At 36.3% G+C, this 17,644-nt stretch overlaps 1 protein-coding gene across 3 annotated transcripts in view; it reads right to left on the bottom strand.

The window, feature by feature from the left end:
• The window catches only part of CHD9 (chromodomain helicase DNA binding protein 9), a 244,561-nt gene that overhangs the window by 28,504 nt on the left and 198,413 nt on the right, over positions 1-17,644 (bottom strand). For all 3 annotated transcript variants that reach the window (XM_049786049.1, XM_049786050.1, XM_049786051.1), the window contains 6 exons: positions 12,179-12,282; positions 11,559-11,676; positions 10,699-10,756; positions 5,905-5,947; positions 4,414-4,633; positions 2,399-2,601 (listed from right to left, as the gene is read on the bottom strand). In XM_049786049.1, coding sequence (XP_049642006.1) covers positions 2,399-2,601; positions 4,414-4,633; positions 5,905-5,947; positions 10,699-10,756; positions 11,559-11,676; positions 12,179-12,282 — 746 coding nt within the window. The remainder of the gene's footprint in view (positions 1-2,398; positions 2,602-4,413; positions 4,634-5,904; positions 5,948-10,698; positions 10,757-11,558; positions 11,677-12,178; positions 12,283-17,644) is intronic.

Below are 17,644 nucleotides of genomic sequence, written 5' to 3'. Positions count from 1 at the left end.
GTATTGTACAAATGTTAGTAGACTTTCCTAATATAATAATTAACCTATAATTTGGCTATGGTAAAAAAAATTTGTTTTGGTTTTTGGGCCACACCCGGTGACGCTCAGGGGTTACTCCTGGCTATGTGCTCAGAAATCGCTCCTGACTCATAAGACAAAATGGGACGCCGGGGGATTGAACCGTGGTCCATCCCGGGTCAGCGACATGCAAGGCAAATTGCCTACTGCTGTGCCATCACTCCGGCCCCAGGCTACGGTCAATTTTAACCTTAGGTGATGCAGCAAGAGAGAGAGAGACAGTTATATGGTAACTCGCTGTATTCTGCAATTTTTCTAAAATAGTTCGAAATAAAAAGTTAAAAAAATGTGGAAGAAGAAAGTGGAAGCATTCAAGATGTAAAAGGCTATATTGTGCCCAACAAGCATACTGGAAGTATTCCTTTCAATTTATTACATTTTCAAAAAATTACCAGATTGCTAGATCCTAATTATTACAGTTGTTTAGATCAATGCTTCTAAACAGGAGACTAAGTGAGTCCTTAGTGGGCCTCCAGGATATCTTGAGGGCACCACATAGAATTGTGGAAATAGGGGGCCATGGTGAATAGTAGGGGGCACGAAGTAATAGGGATCCACAGAAAGGAAACAGGTCAGAAGGGGACCATGGTCTAATCAAGGGGAATAAATACAGGTGTGGTTGTTATATTCAAATAGAACTTTTTAGGCCTTCTGGGCTCCAAGAAGACTGGGATTTAAGGGTGGAAAAATAGTACAGCCTTGCACGGGGCTGATCCATGTTTGATTCCTCGAATCTCATATGGTCCCCCAGACCCCGCCAGAAGTGATCCCTAAGAAAGCTCTGGACACTGTTGGGTGTGGCTCCCATAAAACCCTAGAATCAAAAGTGTTAATTTCATTCATAATTTTATATTGCTGATGGAAATTAAGCAAACAATGAAAAAGCAGCAAGGACCGCTGTGAAATCATAAATACTGTATTCTGCCTTATCTGCTATTTAATACTCATTAATGGTCTAACAATAGACTTCAAATAAAGCTAAAATCTACTCTGATACCAGCTAGTATTTGGGCAATCATGTCTAGTGGACTAACAACAAAACCTAGGAAATGAAATTAAAATAAGCAAACAAGGAGCTAGAGATAGCATAGTGGGTAAGGTGCTTGTTTGCATATAGGTGATCCAGGTTCATTAGCCAGCACATATATAAGCCCTTACTAGGGGCTGAGCCCTGCTAGGAGTGATCCCTAAGTCGCAGAGCCAGGAGTAAGCCCCAGACCATAGCTTGATATGGACTATAAGCAAAAACAAAACAAAACAAAGCAAAAACAAAAAACAAACCCAAAACACCAAACAATAAATCTACTGTAATTTAATAAGCCACCCATATACCTTAATAAGTCATTAATATATTAAAATATGTCATATGTATATATATTTTACTATGAAATCAGAGCAGGAAGCTGAGCTTTCAACAAATAACAAAAATAACTGCTTGCAGCCTAACGTTACTAAGAGCACTGATAATAGGAGTTATTTCAATATAGGCTTTGGAATCACCCCAGTGCCATAGCTTGTTTTATTTGCTTATTTTTTGGGGGGTGGGAAGGTGAGGTTTGCTGTTTTTAAAAGTCCCGAGTAATCTCCCCACATTAAAGTACTTTATAATGGGTTTTTACTGGAAGCTTCATTCTTTGTAATATTCAGGTGAATAAGACATTTAGTACATTTCTTTTTTTTTTTTTTTCTTTTTTTTTTTTGGGTCACACCAAGCAGCACTCCAGGGTTACTCCTGGCTCTACACTCAGAAATCGCTGCTGGCAGGCTCAGGGGACCATGTAGGATGCCAGGATTCGAACTACCAACCTTCTGCATGAAAGGCAAACGCCTTACCTCCATCCTATCTCTCTGGCCCCCTAGCACATTTCTTATATCAAAAGCTATCCTGTATTTTCTACCTGCCCTTAATCAGTTTAATACTAAAAAAACAAAAGAACAAAAACCCACCAAACCAAGCCAAACCAAACCAAACCAAAAAACCCACACTGGCTATCTTCTCAGAATTGAACAATTAACCAGCATTCTTTTTAGATCTCTTTTTTATTTTTTATTTTTGGCCACACCCAGCGGCGCACAGGCTTAATTACTCTTGGCTCTGTGAGGATCATATGGGATGCCGGGATCTGAACCACTGTCTAGTCTTGGTTGGCCACTTGCAAGGCAAATACTGTGCTATCTCTCCAGCACCATCAGAGCCCATTTTTAAAGCAAAATTAATATAGTGATTTAGTATTATAAAAAAATTATACATCGAAATTATGAAGTTTCTGATTTTAATAGTTTTGCTTGACAAAAACAAGGGGAAAAATTACATAAATACCTTCTTTGGAAGGAAGACGACAGACTCTCCGACACATAGACATGAACGCATACAAATACTTCTCCAAACTATCATCAGTTTTCTTATGCAGTCTAGCCATAGCTCTAAATTTTGTCCAATCAAATTGCCCTCTGTTGGGATCAAATACCACTCCAAATGTAGAGACAACTCTATAAAAGTCAGCTTCTTCTCTTCTTGTCCATCTGTATTGAATCAAATTAAAAAAAAAGGCAACACTGAAAAATGATATATCTTTCACTAAAATAATGTTGAGCATAATGACTATAGTAAACCTGAAATATTTCAAGCCTTTTAAAGGATTAATTAAATCTATGGCAGGCTTGTAAGAATATTAAAATTGTGAGTTGACTTATGCTTCTTTTCTGCCAAACAGTAGTAATTTTTTTTCTTTTTTGCACATTTACAATGTGAGAAATTTATGAGAAACCTAAATTGAAGAGAATTTGAACTGAGGTGTAAGAACTTAAACTTTAGGGCCGGGCGGTGGCGCTAAAGGTAAGGTGCCTGCCTTGCCTGCGCTAGCCTTGGACGGACCGCGGTTCGATCCCCCGGTGTCCCATATGGTCCCCCAAGCCAGGAGCAACTTCTGAGCACATAGCCAGGAATAACCCCTGAGTGTTACCGGGTGTGGCCCAAAAATCAAAAAAAAAAAAAAGAACTTAAACTTTATACTGTACTAAAGATTCACTGAGTACCAAGGTAAAACTAGTATTTTAGGAAGACTGATACAGATCTGAAAGACCTATGTGACAGAATAGGCAAAAATTCAGTTATCCTTCCTATTGAGTTGCAATCTATTTCTCTTTCCTTTAAATCTTGATTTAGTGATTGACCCATACATATTTTTTTTTTTTTACTAACAATAGATGGTAGAAGTGAATCTTTGTAAATGCTGAGGACAAATGAGCAATCAGAAACATTTGCTTTTGCTTTCCAAATGCTCCTTAGACTCTAACTCTTACCTACAAATTAGTAGGCCAAATTGGACTTTCTAGTCAACAAGAGAGAAACAGAAGTACAATACTGAATTAGGAGAAATAAAATACTGATGATGAAATGTTGGGTATGTGTTGTTATGCAATGATAACTTAAGTAGGCAGTATTATATATTTATTTCTAAGATAGCTAAAAATCTCAGTTTCAGTTTAAATTCCTATTATAATGAATGGGCTGCAAATAAAACAAAGAAGATTTATCTTCCAGAGAACATCTAAGGACTCAGGCTAAACATGAGGCAAAGTTATTGCTAGTCATTTGCATCCATGTATACTATCTTTTTTTTTTTTTTTTTGGTTTTTGGGCCACACCCGTTTGACGCTCAGGGGTTACTCCTGGCTATGTGCTCAGAAATCGCCCCTGGCTTGGGTGGACCATATGGGATGCCGGGGGATCAAACCGCGGTCCTTCCTTGGCTAGCGCTTGCAAGGCAGACACCTTACCTCCAGCGCCACCTACCCGGCCCCTATATACTATCTTTTTTAAGAAGTTAAGGCTTTAGGGAGGAGAGAAGCTTGCCTATCTTCTTAATATTCTTGCAAAAAGTTCAACTCAAAGGTATAAAGCGTGTATAAAGCATGCATAGAATTGTCTTCCATAATTTTACTTTATAACTTTTACAATAAAAAATAAGAAACACATTTCAAATAATTTAATTCACTTTCCCTTATTAATTATTGAGTTTTCTTGACACCTTCATTTCTCAGTTCAGAAACATGACCAGAATAATTAAGCACAAAGTACGATAAATAATTCTAAGAGTCAGGAACCTTTATTTGATTTACCATGTATCTGTATGTATATATGTATATACACACAAATATGTATATATATGTACAAGCATTCACTTATGCATGTGTAGGAACATAGAACACTTTAATGTGATTATATACCTATACATATATTTTATGCAACTGAAATAATCTCATTTTAACATACTATAGAATGAACAATGAAATTTAGATGTTTCATATTAAAAATCAGTGCCACTGTCTTACCTTTGCTGTCTTTCTATCTTGGCTGCCATTTTAGGATTAAGAGTAGCTTCTTCATAAAGAGGCTGCATTACACTGGCAGGCACTGAGAAACTAGGTTGTATTTGCTGGATTTGTCTGTTTTTATTAGTACGTTGATAAGCTGTGATGAGACGCCTTAAACGTGTGGTTAAAGCTGACTGAGTAGGCCAATAAACTTTATCCCCCTCCATCAGCTGACCATCTACATTTAAAGAAACTCACGTTAGTTTACAAAGACACAAAAACAAACTAGTTAATCAGATATTGTCATGAAGCTTATATGAATGGCAAAAATTCCCTGTTTAAGATTGTTTTTTTCTAAAACTGCAAATGGAATAGGTATGCAAGCAGGTTTATCAATGGGATAACAGAGCAGTTAAGGAGCTTGCCTTACTTGCAGTGATCCCATGTTTAATCCCTGGCACAGCATATGGTCCCCTGAGCAAACACCAGGAATAGCCCCTGAGCACCCAGGTATGGTCCTAAAACAAATAATTTTTCTTTTTAAATGGATTGTAAAGAAAAAAAGACCAAAATCCTTTAACAAAAGTTTTCCTGAAAACATCCAAGAACACTATAAGCAGCTCAAAGAAGGTAACAGAAAACAAAGGTTCACTACGTTATCTATTGCTTTCTTGGTTCTTGTTGTTGTTATGTGGCTTTACCTTGTGCTAAGTACTTACTTTTGTGCTCAGGGAATACTGCTGGAAGGGCTTGGGGGGACCATATGTGGTGCAGAAATTGAACCTGGGTTGCTAACATGTAAGGCAAGTACCTAACCTGCTAGTCTATCTCTCAGGTCACCACATTATATATTTAAAGAGAGATTCACTTGTATAGAAAATACCACTATGGTATTTCCAAGTCAAATATATGTTACTCGTTGGTAATACTATCTTACATAAATTACAAGATAAATAGAAATTCACGAGAAGTTAAAAATTCCTAACAAAATCCTTTTACATTAATTTATTCCAATTTAATAGAAATCAAACATTTCAAAAGTAGTTATGGCTCTAGAGATAGCTCAATGAGCGAGAATATATGCTCTGCATGTAAGAACCCCCTGCATTGCATAGTCTCCAAAATATTGCCAGGAGCAAATTTTCAAAACAAAGCTGGGAACAGCCTGTAAGCACCACTGGGCATAGCCCTTAAAAAAAACAAAAATAATGTTTCCAAAAATATATAGAGAACTTATAAAAAAACTACATGTATTATTATACTTTAATGACATAAGTTTAATAACCGTGCCTTACAATTAAGGCATCTATAAAATTCAGCAAGTATCTTAAAAATGTTAAATTCTCTATTAGTCTGAATGCTACCATTACAACCATTACCATTACATTTTTTCCATAAAAATTTCACATACATTTGAATTATAAAAGCATAATAGTTTATTGCTTTCTGATTTCCTGGGAACGTTAATTTATAGTAATAATAAGGAAAGGAACGAGCATTTTTTTTTACCTCCATCTGCTATAACAAGATCTCCAGGTGAAGAAACATCATCCTTTTAAAAGAAAACAGAAACTTATCTCAATTGGCTTAAGATATAGATAGGGAAAAAAAAAAGATATAGATAGGAGAATCAAGTTTTTGATAATAGAAACTTTTTAATAATATAATTTTACATATTATAAGGTTAGTAATTCAATTTAACAATAACAAAAGTTTAGTCTAGATTCTCATCCCTTTTATACTCAGACTAGTCATTATTACTAAAACCATTTGTTTATTATGATTATCCTTGGGCCAATTTCTCCCTCCCACAATCCTTGTTTAAATTATAAATATCTCCTAGGCTTTATTGCTGTTATTTTAATTCTTTTCTCTATATGAACTCTTAGATATCTGCCTATTAGATGACATATATTTTCTAATCTGTCAATGGAAGAACTCCATTATTACCGTAAATTTCACAAATTCATGAAATTGTTGATTTATTTCAGTGACAACTAGTTTCTGTTGTTCTAGGACTTACATTTAGAATAATCATCATTCTTTTGTAGGTGTCTATTTCTCCTCTGGCTGCATTCCACATGGTCCTTCTGTTTGGTTTATCTGCAGTCCCACCAGAATGATTTAGAGGGGATTGATTTAGTTTTATTTATTCTGTCAGGGTTTCCTTTACTTTTTGAGTCTGAGAATTTGTGTCTTTTCCCTTATGCTTTCCAGACTCTTTTTAGACATTATGCTATCCTGTCTCTAAAATAGTTTTACATATATTCCATTATGCTGGTTAAAGATTTACCACATCTCTAATTGTCTTATGGATATATGAAAATGGATGTCGAGTTTAATGTAATTTTTCATAGCTGGTCAGTAGAAGGAACTGAACTGTGTAAACACAGACTGTAGGACAAAAGAATTTTGCTGTCTTTTATATTTATTTTTCCTCCCTTGTTGTGATACCGGGGGGCACATAGTTGTAGTATGTGCTAGGAATTACATTCTTTTTGCTGTGGTGTTATAGGTTGAAGTTACACTTGATCAAAGTCAAGTGGCAGAGTATCTGACTTCTGTGAGAACTTCTGCTGCTCTTGCAGGGTAGGCAGCTTCTTTAGCACCCACTGGCTATCCTCCTTCTTCAACAACCTTTCCTCTGGGGGCTTTAAGAGTGGAATCTGTTAATAAAGTCAAATGCCAGTGAGACATTTCTCTGGAAATATTTCTGAAAAAATGATAGAGGATGAAGCTAAATAGCAAACTAAACTGGTGTGGCACAAGCAACTCTTTTGCCATCCAGCAGGCAGTTGCTATCCAATTTACAAAGGTCAGGTTCTCAGCACTAGTAATAGGCAGATTACTTGGCAGGTATCACAGTCTTGGAAGTAATGGCTAATCCTATATTGTACACTTGACTTTGTAATTTACCAGCAAACTTCTATTTTTTAATTAATTAATTAATAAATAATTTTGGGGCAACATCCGGTGATGCTCAGGGGTTTCTCCTGGCTATGAGCTCAGAAATCACGCCTGGCTTGGGGGAACATATGGGATGCCGGGGGATCGAACCTAGGTCGTCCTAGGCTAGCGCAGGCAAGGCAGGCACCTTACCTCTAGCATCACCATGCCGGCCCCACTTCTATTTATTTTAATTCACTTATCACAGCTGATTAAACTTTTCCTGCTTTTAAAGATTTCTCTCTTAAATTGTACAAACTAATTCATCATTCTACATTAGGTATGATTTCCTGATATCTAATGAATTTCTTTTTCTTTAAGAGGGGCTTCTTTACTGATATTCTAAGCAAATTTTCAAAATTCAGCATGGGAACATTTTATATAAACTATATGTGAGTATCAAAAAGTTCTTATCCTTGAGAATATAAAGATACACTATGAACTATATAAATAATGTTATTTACTAACTAAAGGAACTGTACATACACCTACAATTTGGATCATCAAACCGAGCATGTGGGAGATTCACAAATTGCTTGGCTTCTACAATGGTCCTCCAGCTTATCCTTTCCCACTATTCATACTTACTTTGTGATGCATAAACTGCATTCAGTTTAATTACCCACTCTAATAGCAACATTAGTAGAATTGAACTTGTTAAAACTAGAAGAGATCTCCTCAACTGTGAATTTTATTTTATTTCACTTTTGTTTTGGGGACACACCTGAGTAACCAGGGGTTACTCCTGGGAGGTTTAGGGGACCACATGGGATCCTAGGGATGGAACCTAAGTCAGTCACATGTAAGGCAAAACGCCCTTCCTGCTGTACTATCACTCTGGCCCCAGCATTTTATTTTTTATTTAAACATGGTTTACAAAGTCATTGACAACTGAATTTTAGGCATATAATACTTCAACACCAATCCCACCACCAGTGTCAATTCCCATCATCAATGCTCCCATCTCCCTCCCCTGCCTGCCACCTTTTAAGGCAAATTGCAAAGTTCAGTGGGAGTTAAGATCTCATGTTTTCAGTGTAGTTAAGTCTGCTTTGGATATATAGCTATACCACTCTCCCAAAGCACTAATATAACTCAAGCCCTGACCTCTGTTCATTACTTCCCTACCTCTTCTTTATCTTTTGAATTTCTTTTCTCATAAGGTATTATTTAATCTAGCATTAATGTTGAGCCTGTTTGCTGAGTTTTAAATTCTAATAACTTTATTTGTAAGGATATACAGTAGTGGTGAGGGGATCCATGGACAACTCAAGTCAACTGGGTTCAATGGTTCCATACTTTAGGTTTAATGCTGGGATATTGTTTGGGCAGGGCAGTGACAGGAGTCTTGAGTCTACCCTGGTAGTGCTAAGTGGTCTCTTCTGTTTATTTTATATATATAGTATTAATGTTTAAATCCAGGGCTTCATACATATAATCATCACTGAGCTACACCATCATCAAGATCTCTTGATTTTTTGTTTGGACAATACTTGCAAGACTTACTACTAGCTCTGGGCTCAGGAATTACAACTGGCAGTGTTCAGGGGACCATATGAGATGCCAGGGATTGAATCTGGTTTGACCGTGTGCAAGACAAGTGCTGTATACTGACTACATATCTCTCCAGTCCTGGTCAGACATCTTTTTATTTAGGAGTGGGGTGTATGAGTCACCCAGTGGTGAACAGGGATTTCTCCTGACTCTGTGCTCAGAAATTGCTCCTGACAGGCTCAGGGGACCATGTGGGATGTCAGGAATCAAACTGGAGTCTGTCCTGGGTTGGCCACCTGCAAAGCAAATGACCTACATTGCTCCAGCCCCCAGAACACCTTCGTATATAAATTTTTGGCTTAATGGCTCATGGTTCATCTAATGGGCTATACAGATAAGAACATAAGGATGATTCTATAATCTTAAGAGAAGGCAGCCCTAAGGCTTTGAGTTCCCAGGAGAGATCACTCTTATCCAGAGCTCATCTTGAGATAACAAATTGTCCACTAAGGATCTGAGTTTATATATCAGGTTTTACCATCAATACTTGCAAAAAAAAAAAAGACTTATTTTTTTTGCACAATATTAAGTATCAATATCTAAGTTCTTTTGCCATCATCTAGGATAATTTCACAAGAAATACTACAGAAGTTATTTCTTTCTTTTCTTTTTTCTTTTGGTTTTTGGGTCACACCCAACAGCACTCAGGGGTTACTCCTGGCTCTACGCTCAGAAATCGTTCTTGGCAGGCTCAGGGGACCATATGCGATGCCAGAATTTGAACCACTGTCCTTCTTCATAAAAGGCAAACACCCTACTTCCATGCTATCTCTCCGGCCCCCAGAAGTTATTTATTTCTTAATATAATTGCTTTCACTCCAGATTATTTTCTATGTATCTTCACAAACTTCCCTTTGAATTTTTTTTGTTTTTGTTTTCAGGTTACACCTGGCAGCACTCAGGGGTTACTCTTGGCTTGATGCTCAGAAATCGCTCCTGGCAGGCTTGGGGACCATATGGGATGCTGGGATTCCAACCAACCTCCTTCTGCATGCAAGGCAAATGTCCTACCTCCAAGATATCTCTCCAGCCCCTTCCCTTTGAATTTTTTTTTTTTGGTTTTTTTTTTTTTTTTTGGGCCACACCCGGTGACGCTCAGGGGTTACTCCTGGCTATGCGCTCAGAAGTCGCTCCTGGCTTGGGGGACCATATGGGACGCCGGGGGATCGAACTGCGGTCCGTCCTAGGCTAGCGCAGGTAAGGCAGGCACCTTACCTTTAGCGCCACCGCCCGGCCCCTCCCTTTGAATTTTTAAAGTACTTGAACTATACTTTAAAAAGGTCAGAATTCCTCTATTCTTCTACTTCAAACCTTCTGGGTTGTAGATACAGATAAGAGCACAGAACAAAAACCGCTTTGCAAATATGTATGAAGCCCTGGAAGAAGGGGTTTCAAATGACAGCATCAAGGGAAGAAATTTGAAAAGACAAACCTCCTAAAATTCTATGAATGTGTAATATTAGTATCTAGTTCTCATTTAGCTTGGGAATTTAAATCTGGACACTGTTTCTTCTAGTTTCTATTAAAGTAATACATGGGCAAGCTCCATTTCACCCATATGTTCAAACCAGTCTTCAGTTTGTCTAGAAAGGAGAGATCAAGCAAATTTCAGAATGATTATTGGTGATGTGTTACCCTAAGCCTATGAGTTTAGCTAATAAACATGAGAGCTGTGTATAGTAGGACATAGCTGTGTATGTAAAATATAGCTGTGTATAGGAAAAAATGCAAAGAAAATCAAACAAATAAAAAAATCATTAGACTAAGCTAGGATGTTGCTTCAAAGTTATATCTAATGCATACCTCTATATCATCTTTAAAGAGAGCTGGGGCAGGCTTATATTCTGGATCTTCCACATCTCTGTTAAAATACCAAACAAATGCCAAAATTATTTGTACTGGACTTAAGACAACTTTGTTCTCAAGAGAACAAAGAGAACCTGAGCTAAGAACTTTTTTGGGCTGTTACAAAGGTCCAATTAAGTCTGTTCTCAAATAACAAGGGCGCAAGTCATATTTGATAATGCATCTGATCAAAAAAATTCATGGAGAAATCAGATAGCTCTAACTTACACCTAATCCAACATTCGATCCCCCGCCCCCTTTTTGGTGTGTGTATGCTATATTTAATCTGTGCTCAGGGCTTACTTCTAGTAAAGTTTCAGAGGACCATGTGTGCTGCTAGAGATCAAGCCAGGGTCAGTTACATGTAAGGCAAGCACTATAACCTCTCTTCTTTCTAGTCCCTTCTTCAAACTTCAAATGTATTATTGTTAATTAGCCATATCACAGATTTACTTCTCTCTTTTGGTAAGGAAAGATCTTATAATAAATATAATATACACTATTGTATTTAATATATAGAATTTTTAGTTTTCAACTGTATATCCTTAAGTCTGATTTCCCCTTGTATCCCTAGAATTTTATGGCATTAAGAATGGAGAAATCAGAATCCTCAAAAACAGTAGCTGTATGGCAGGACAGGTCTAATTTTGTAACTGATCATAGACAAGTGCTAAGTTATTTGAGTAACAGCATCTTTTTCAGACTATAAACTCTTGTTCTCTTACTACTATACATTATTTAAAAGCAATCATTATTGGTGGAGAATATGTTGATGCCAATAGGGACATGGAGAATTCAAGAATCTGAAATGCACACACCCATCCATAAAATCATTCGCCCTCTGTTCTGCTGCAACTGCCTTCTCATCAGGTTTTCCCACTCTTTCCAAGAAGCATAATGCTGGGTCTGCTCGGATAGTGTTGTATTTTTCATAACCTGGGGAGACCATCAATGATAAAAGTGAAATGAAATTAAAAAATAAGAATTCCTCAGGTTTTGGAAGATGAATCTTGGAATAGAAAAGCTGCATGTTAAAATAATATAGGTGGAGAATCTTTTCTAGACATAATAAATATTACATAATCTGAACATGTCTAGATTAAATATTAAAATTAAATAAAAATTAGAATTCAAGTTTAAATTAAACTTCATCAGTCAAAATGAAAAAAGAGAAAAAACAATAACATATAAGCACATATAAAACACATTTCAGATAGAAACTACTCCTGAGAGGAAAAGCAATGTGAGACTATGTCTAAGCCCATTAGATCACATATGTCATGAGGAAACAGTGACTGATAAATTGATAGTATATGCCTGGCACCATGGATTTGATAATAAAATGTTTACTGTAATAAAGATGTAAATAGAAATGAATAGAACTAGAAGAAATATACTATGCACAAAAGATATTAACTACCTCATGTCTCTCACTTACCATGTTTAAACACTCCTATTAGGAGTGACTTATCAGCATCAAAATCCCACCATTCGGCAGGAACTTCTGAATGGTCTGGTTCTGGGACCCAAACATCAATATCACTTGAAAAAACAAATCACAAAATGGTATAATGAATTATTGCAAAGAAGTCAAAGAGGAGGCAGAACTTTATAGAGTAAATAAAGCATTACAATTTTTAATTAGAGGTTTATTTTACTTTCTATAATTACCAAAATAAAAAATTAAAACTACGTAATTTATTTACATCACAAAGCTATCATAAAATGAATTAGCACTACTGAGTGGAACAAAAAAAGTTTTAATAAGGCTTATTTTTACTTTAAAGGAACCATATCATTTCCACTGATTTCCTTTAGACAATACAATACTTCCCTTTGGGAAGTCAATCAATTATGAATAAGACAATTTGATAAAAATCATCTGGCTTTTTTTCTTGGGATATTGGGTTTTCGGGCCACACCCCAATAAAAATCATCTGGCTCGAAATCATCTTGTATCATCTTGTATGGGGCCGGAGAAATAGCATGGAGGTAAGGCATTTGCCCTGCATGCAGAAGGTCATTGGTTCGAATCCCGGCATTCCATATGGTCCCCTGTGCCTGTCAGGGGCGATTTCTGAGCATCGAGCCAGGAGTAATCCCTGAGCGCTGCCGGGTGTAACCCAAAAACCAAAAAAAAAAAAAAAAAAAAAAAAAAAAATCATCTTGTATAAGCTTGATATCCAAAGAAGGTAAACAAATTACTTTAGGCTGCAGATAATGTAGAGGAAAATGAAAAGTCTCTAGCTTATAACTTGATTAAAACACTCAAAGTAAAGTTAAAACACTCAAAGTACAATTTTAATAAATAAGATCATGCCACAAAAAGACAATATAATAAAGTACTAAAAACTATGGTACTTTGGTAATTTGGCAATTTCATAATTAATTTTCAGTAATTTGGCAATTTCATAAGTAAGAAACAACTGTAAAATTTACAATTTTGCAAACCTAACTTTCTTCTATTTTGCTTTTCATCTAAAATTATCTCCAGAAATCTTCTACAAGTACACTAAATAAAAAATGCATGTATACATATATATACATATAACATATACATATGTGTGTTTAAGGACTTCTTTCCCATAGTGATTCAAACCATGGACACCTTTAGTCTGGCATGAGGGGAATGTTTGACAAGATTTAGCTAATAAGGAGAATAATATAGATACATACCAATTTTTTTTTTTTTGTGTGTGTGTTTTATTTTTGGTTTTTGGGCCATACCCAGCATTGCTCAGGGGTTACTCCTGGCTGTCTGCTCAGAAATAGCTCCTGGCAGGCACGGGGGACCATATGGGACACCGGGATTCGAACCAATCACCTTTGGTTCTGGATCGGCTGCTTGCAAGGCAAACGCCGCTGTGCTATCTCTCCGGGCCCATACATACCACTTTTTACATTTTATTCAAAGAGGGAACTAGGGCAAATAACCTCAGGAAATAAAATATTCTAGCTGAAAATTTCCCCAACAATATACAGAAATTACTAATTTTCAAGAATATATATATTACACACCAATTATACTGAGTAGGATTTATATCTCTAAGTCTTGGTGTCATAAGGCCATTGAACTAACAAAGTTACAGGTTTGAAGTAGGTGAATTTCCTAATTCAAAAGAATATAAAGAAATGACTAAAGACCTAGATTTCTAGACTGTTCAAATTTTTAACCCTATATCAAATTTTGCTAGATTTTTCAAATCTAGATTGAAGATTTTTCTAGATTGTTCAAATTTTTAAAAAACAAACACCCTTTATCAAATTTGCTTAGAAATTAAAGTTTTTAAATTCAAAATTTTCTAGCTTATTGAATAAAAGTTAACAAGGAAATATCCTTGGGGCTAGAGCGATGGTGCAAGCGGTAGGGCTTTGCCTTGCATGCGCTAACCTAGGACGAACCACGGTTCGATCCCCCAGCATCCCACATGGTCTCCCAAGCCAGGAGCGATTTCTGAGTGCATAGCCAGGAGTAACTCCTGAGTCTCACTAGGTGTGCCTCCCACTCCCCCCTAAAAGGAAATATCCTTGTGATTATAGAAGTGGAAAAATGAAGTTAAAATATGTATTTAAATTAATATTTGGATCACACTTGTTAGTACTCAGGGACTATTTCAGGCTCTATATAGAGATTTACTCCTGGTGGTGCTTAGGGGAACATATGTGGTGCTACTGGAGTCAAGTGTATTAACCTCAGTACTATTCTTCCAGCTCTTTATTTCCATTATTTTTCCAATTTTTATTTTTTATTGCCTTCCTAGTCAGGATAAAATGAAGCCTAAGAACTGTGATAATGAGGGAAGAACATAGGAGATGGTGGGAGCCCTAAGGGGGGGGGTAAAAGGATGTGTGTCAGGTAGTTCCTTTAATCACCAACAGGTGTCACTCAAGTTTAAAATGTTGATTATCACCTGAGGTAGTTGGTTCTGTTCGAAAGCAAAAGGCTCTGTTTATTTCTCAGGGTTCAAAGTTGAGTGTTCTATGCATATTAAGTCTCCATTAACTGTTGGGGAATGAAATATAATAAGAACATGTGTTCTAGTTGTTTGTTTTAAAATTTAGTACATCTGCTGTTATCTGCATAAATTCTGCTTTAGCAAGTACAGGTTATAAGTCAAATTATAAAGTGGGCCCACTAAGCACTAATTATGGAAATAATAAAACAGAGCTATCCTGACATTTTGAAGGTGTCTGCAATACTGTGTGATAAATTCACATGAAACAGGCATGTGCCTATCTCAAGATCAAGTTGAAGCCAGATGGAACAATAAGGAAATAGAATGCTATAGGATCAGAGATAATACAAGGGGCTAAGGCAGCTTGTCATGCATTCAGCAGACATCAGTTTAATCCCTGGCATTATGCATGGTACCTTGAGCAAAGCCAGGAGTGAACTATGAATACAGCCAGGAACCCTGGGTACCACTGGTGTGCCTCCCTCTACCCACTTCGTAAGAAGCAACAGAAATTTTGGTACATTTGGCATGTGGATCTAAGGTTTCGAAGAGAGGTGAGCTTGAACTCAATAGTTTACAAATTAACTGTAGGAAAAAAATGAGAATAGCCAAGAAAGTAAAAAGAAAATAAAAAATAAAAATATGTGATATTTTAGAGAAATTTAAAGAAGAAAGAGGGTAGCAGAAAAGCAGCTTGTTAAAGCAGCAAGTATTAAACTAAAAGAAAAATCTCTAAAAGAATGGTATCACAGAAACATTAAAGCTAGGATATGGAAGCAATCCAAATGTTTAATGACAGATGAGTGGAAAAAGAAAGTGGTATATATACACAATATAATATACAACATAGTTCTAAGAAAAAAAATGAAATCTTGCAGTTCAGTACAATTTGGAGCTAGACGATATCATATTAGTAATTTCACTCATCTCTAGTATACACAGTAAAACAAAAAGAGAACCACCAGTGCCAAATGATGACAAACCTATGACCTTGGATTATAATATTGAGATTACCAAAAAATACAGGAATGGGTGGAGGATGATGCCAACTAGAAGTAATGTTAAGGACAGTGATAGAGGTACTTTGGTGGACTGAGGTGAAGAAACTTTGTATATCACACCAATAAGTGTTAGCAATATTGTAACCATGTTAAACAACAGTAATAATAATAATAAAAGAATACAATTAAAAATGGAAAGTTGTTAAATAAGGAAAATTAAGGTAAACATCAAGATAGCATATTTAGGATGAATTTGTTAAGCAGCTGTAAGTGTCTAGCAGAAATGGTAGAAGCAGAGTTGTGAAGAATGCATAATGAATAGAGAAAAGGAGAGGGAAAACACAGATTATTTGTAGAAGACTGGCTGTGAAATCAAAGAGAGCAACATTATGGTAGTGTGAAGAGATAGTGGGTCCAAAAGTGTTACCTGAGTGCTTGTGCATATTGAGGGAGAAGTCAAAATTCATTTAAAGCTGGAAAGGGGGGAGATAAATCAAAGATAATAAAGGAACAACTCACAAAGAGCAGTTCTATGAAATCAAAAGCATATTAGATTAAATAAAGCCAAGTTAAAGGGTTAGTGAACAGATATTTGCTAAGTTTTAACTATAATCCAGGTTCAAAAAACTAGATCAGAAGGAAGCCAAATTACCTTTCAGCAGCTTACATTATAATGGGAATATATTAAAATACATGTATTTAATATTAATATATACTTAATATGTATAAAGTACACATATTTTAATATTAAAATATATCATGAATAAGATAAAATTAAGTAGTATAGAATGACAAATGGGCTGCTTTAAGGTGGACAGAGAATACATCTAAAGAGATGAGATATTTTAAGAATGATTTTAAGAGGAGGTTCTAAAGAACAACCAGCACTGGTATGGATGTGGGGAGAAAGGGTCACTCATTCACTGCTGTTGAATCACTAGCTCAGCCTTTCAGGAAAACAATATGGCTATTTCTTAAGGAACTGGAAATTGAGCTTCCTTATGATTCAGCAATACCACTCTTAGGGACATACCCTAGTAACACAAAAACACAATACAAAAATACCCTTTGTATTCCCATGTTCATTGCAGCACTATTTATAATAGCCAGATTCTGTAAGCAACCAAGGTGCCCGACAACAGATGAGTGGTTAAAGAAACTGTGCTATATCTACAAAATAAAATATTATGCAGCCATTAGGAAAAATGAAGTCATCAAATTTGCTTATACATGGATGGAGATTATTATGCTGAGTGAAAGAAGTCAGAGGAAGAGGAATAAATAAGAATCTCATTCATCTGTGGGATATAAGGAAAATAAAAGAAAGGGTGGGGATGATATCCAGAGACATTAGTGAGGAGGATTAGACGACCAGTCTTATGGTAGAAAGGTTGCCACTAAGAGTGAAGAATGCAGTTAGAATAGAGAATGGTCTACGATGACAGGGACAAAAATTGTACCCCTTTATTAACAGTAGTGCAAACCACAGGGTCAAAAAAAGAAGAGAAAAATAAAAGAGAAAGTGAGAGAGAGAAGTAAAATGTCTGCCCCAGAGGCAGGCAAGGGAGAGTGGGTGGGAGGGAAGAAGGCATCAGGGAGGGTGAGAGGGAAACTGTTGACATTGGTGGCGGGAAATGCGCACTAGTAATGCTTATACACTGTATGAACAATCATGAACAATTTTATCTGTGGGGAAAAAAAAAACCCTGCAGAATGAACAACCTTGTACCCAGAGTGATTAAATAAAAAAAAAACAAAAACAAAAGAGGTGGTTCTATCAGTGGACCAAGTATTTCACACTAGGGGCTTGGTACCACATAGAATAAGTTTGACACGTCGAAGAAAAGAAACATCACTGACTACAGCACTGTGAGTAAGTAAGAGAATGAATGATGAGCTCACAAAGTTGTGTAGGGTTTTGTAGGGAGGTTTGGTTTTACTCTGAGA

This window comes from Suncus etruscus, chromosome 14, assembly GCF_024139225.1.
Source record: "Suncus etruscus isolate mSunEtr1 chromosome 14, mSunEtr1.pri.cur, whole genome shotgun sequence".
NCBI classification, from domain to species: Eukaryota; Metazoa; Chordata; class Mammalia; order Eulipotyphla; family Soricidae; genus Suncus; species Suncus etruscus.
This window is presented reverse-complemented; position numbering and strand designations above follow the sequence as displayed.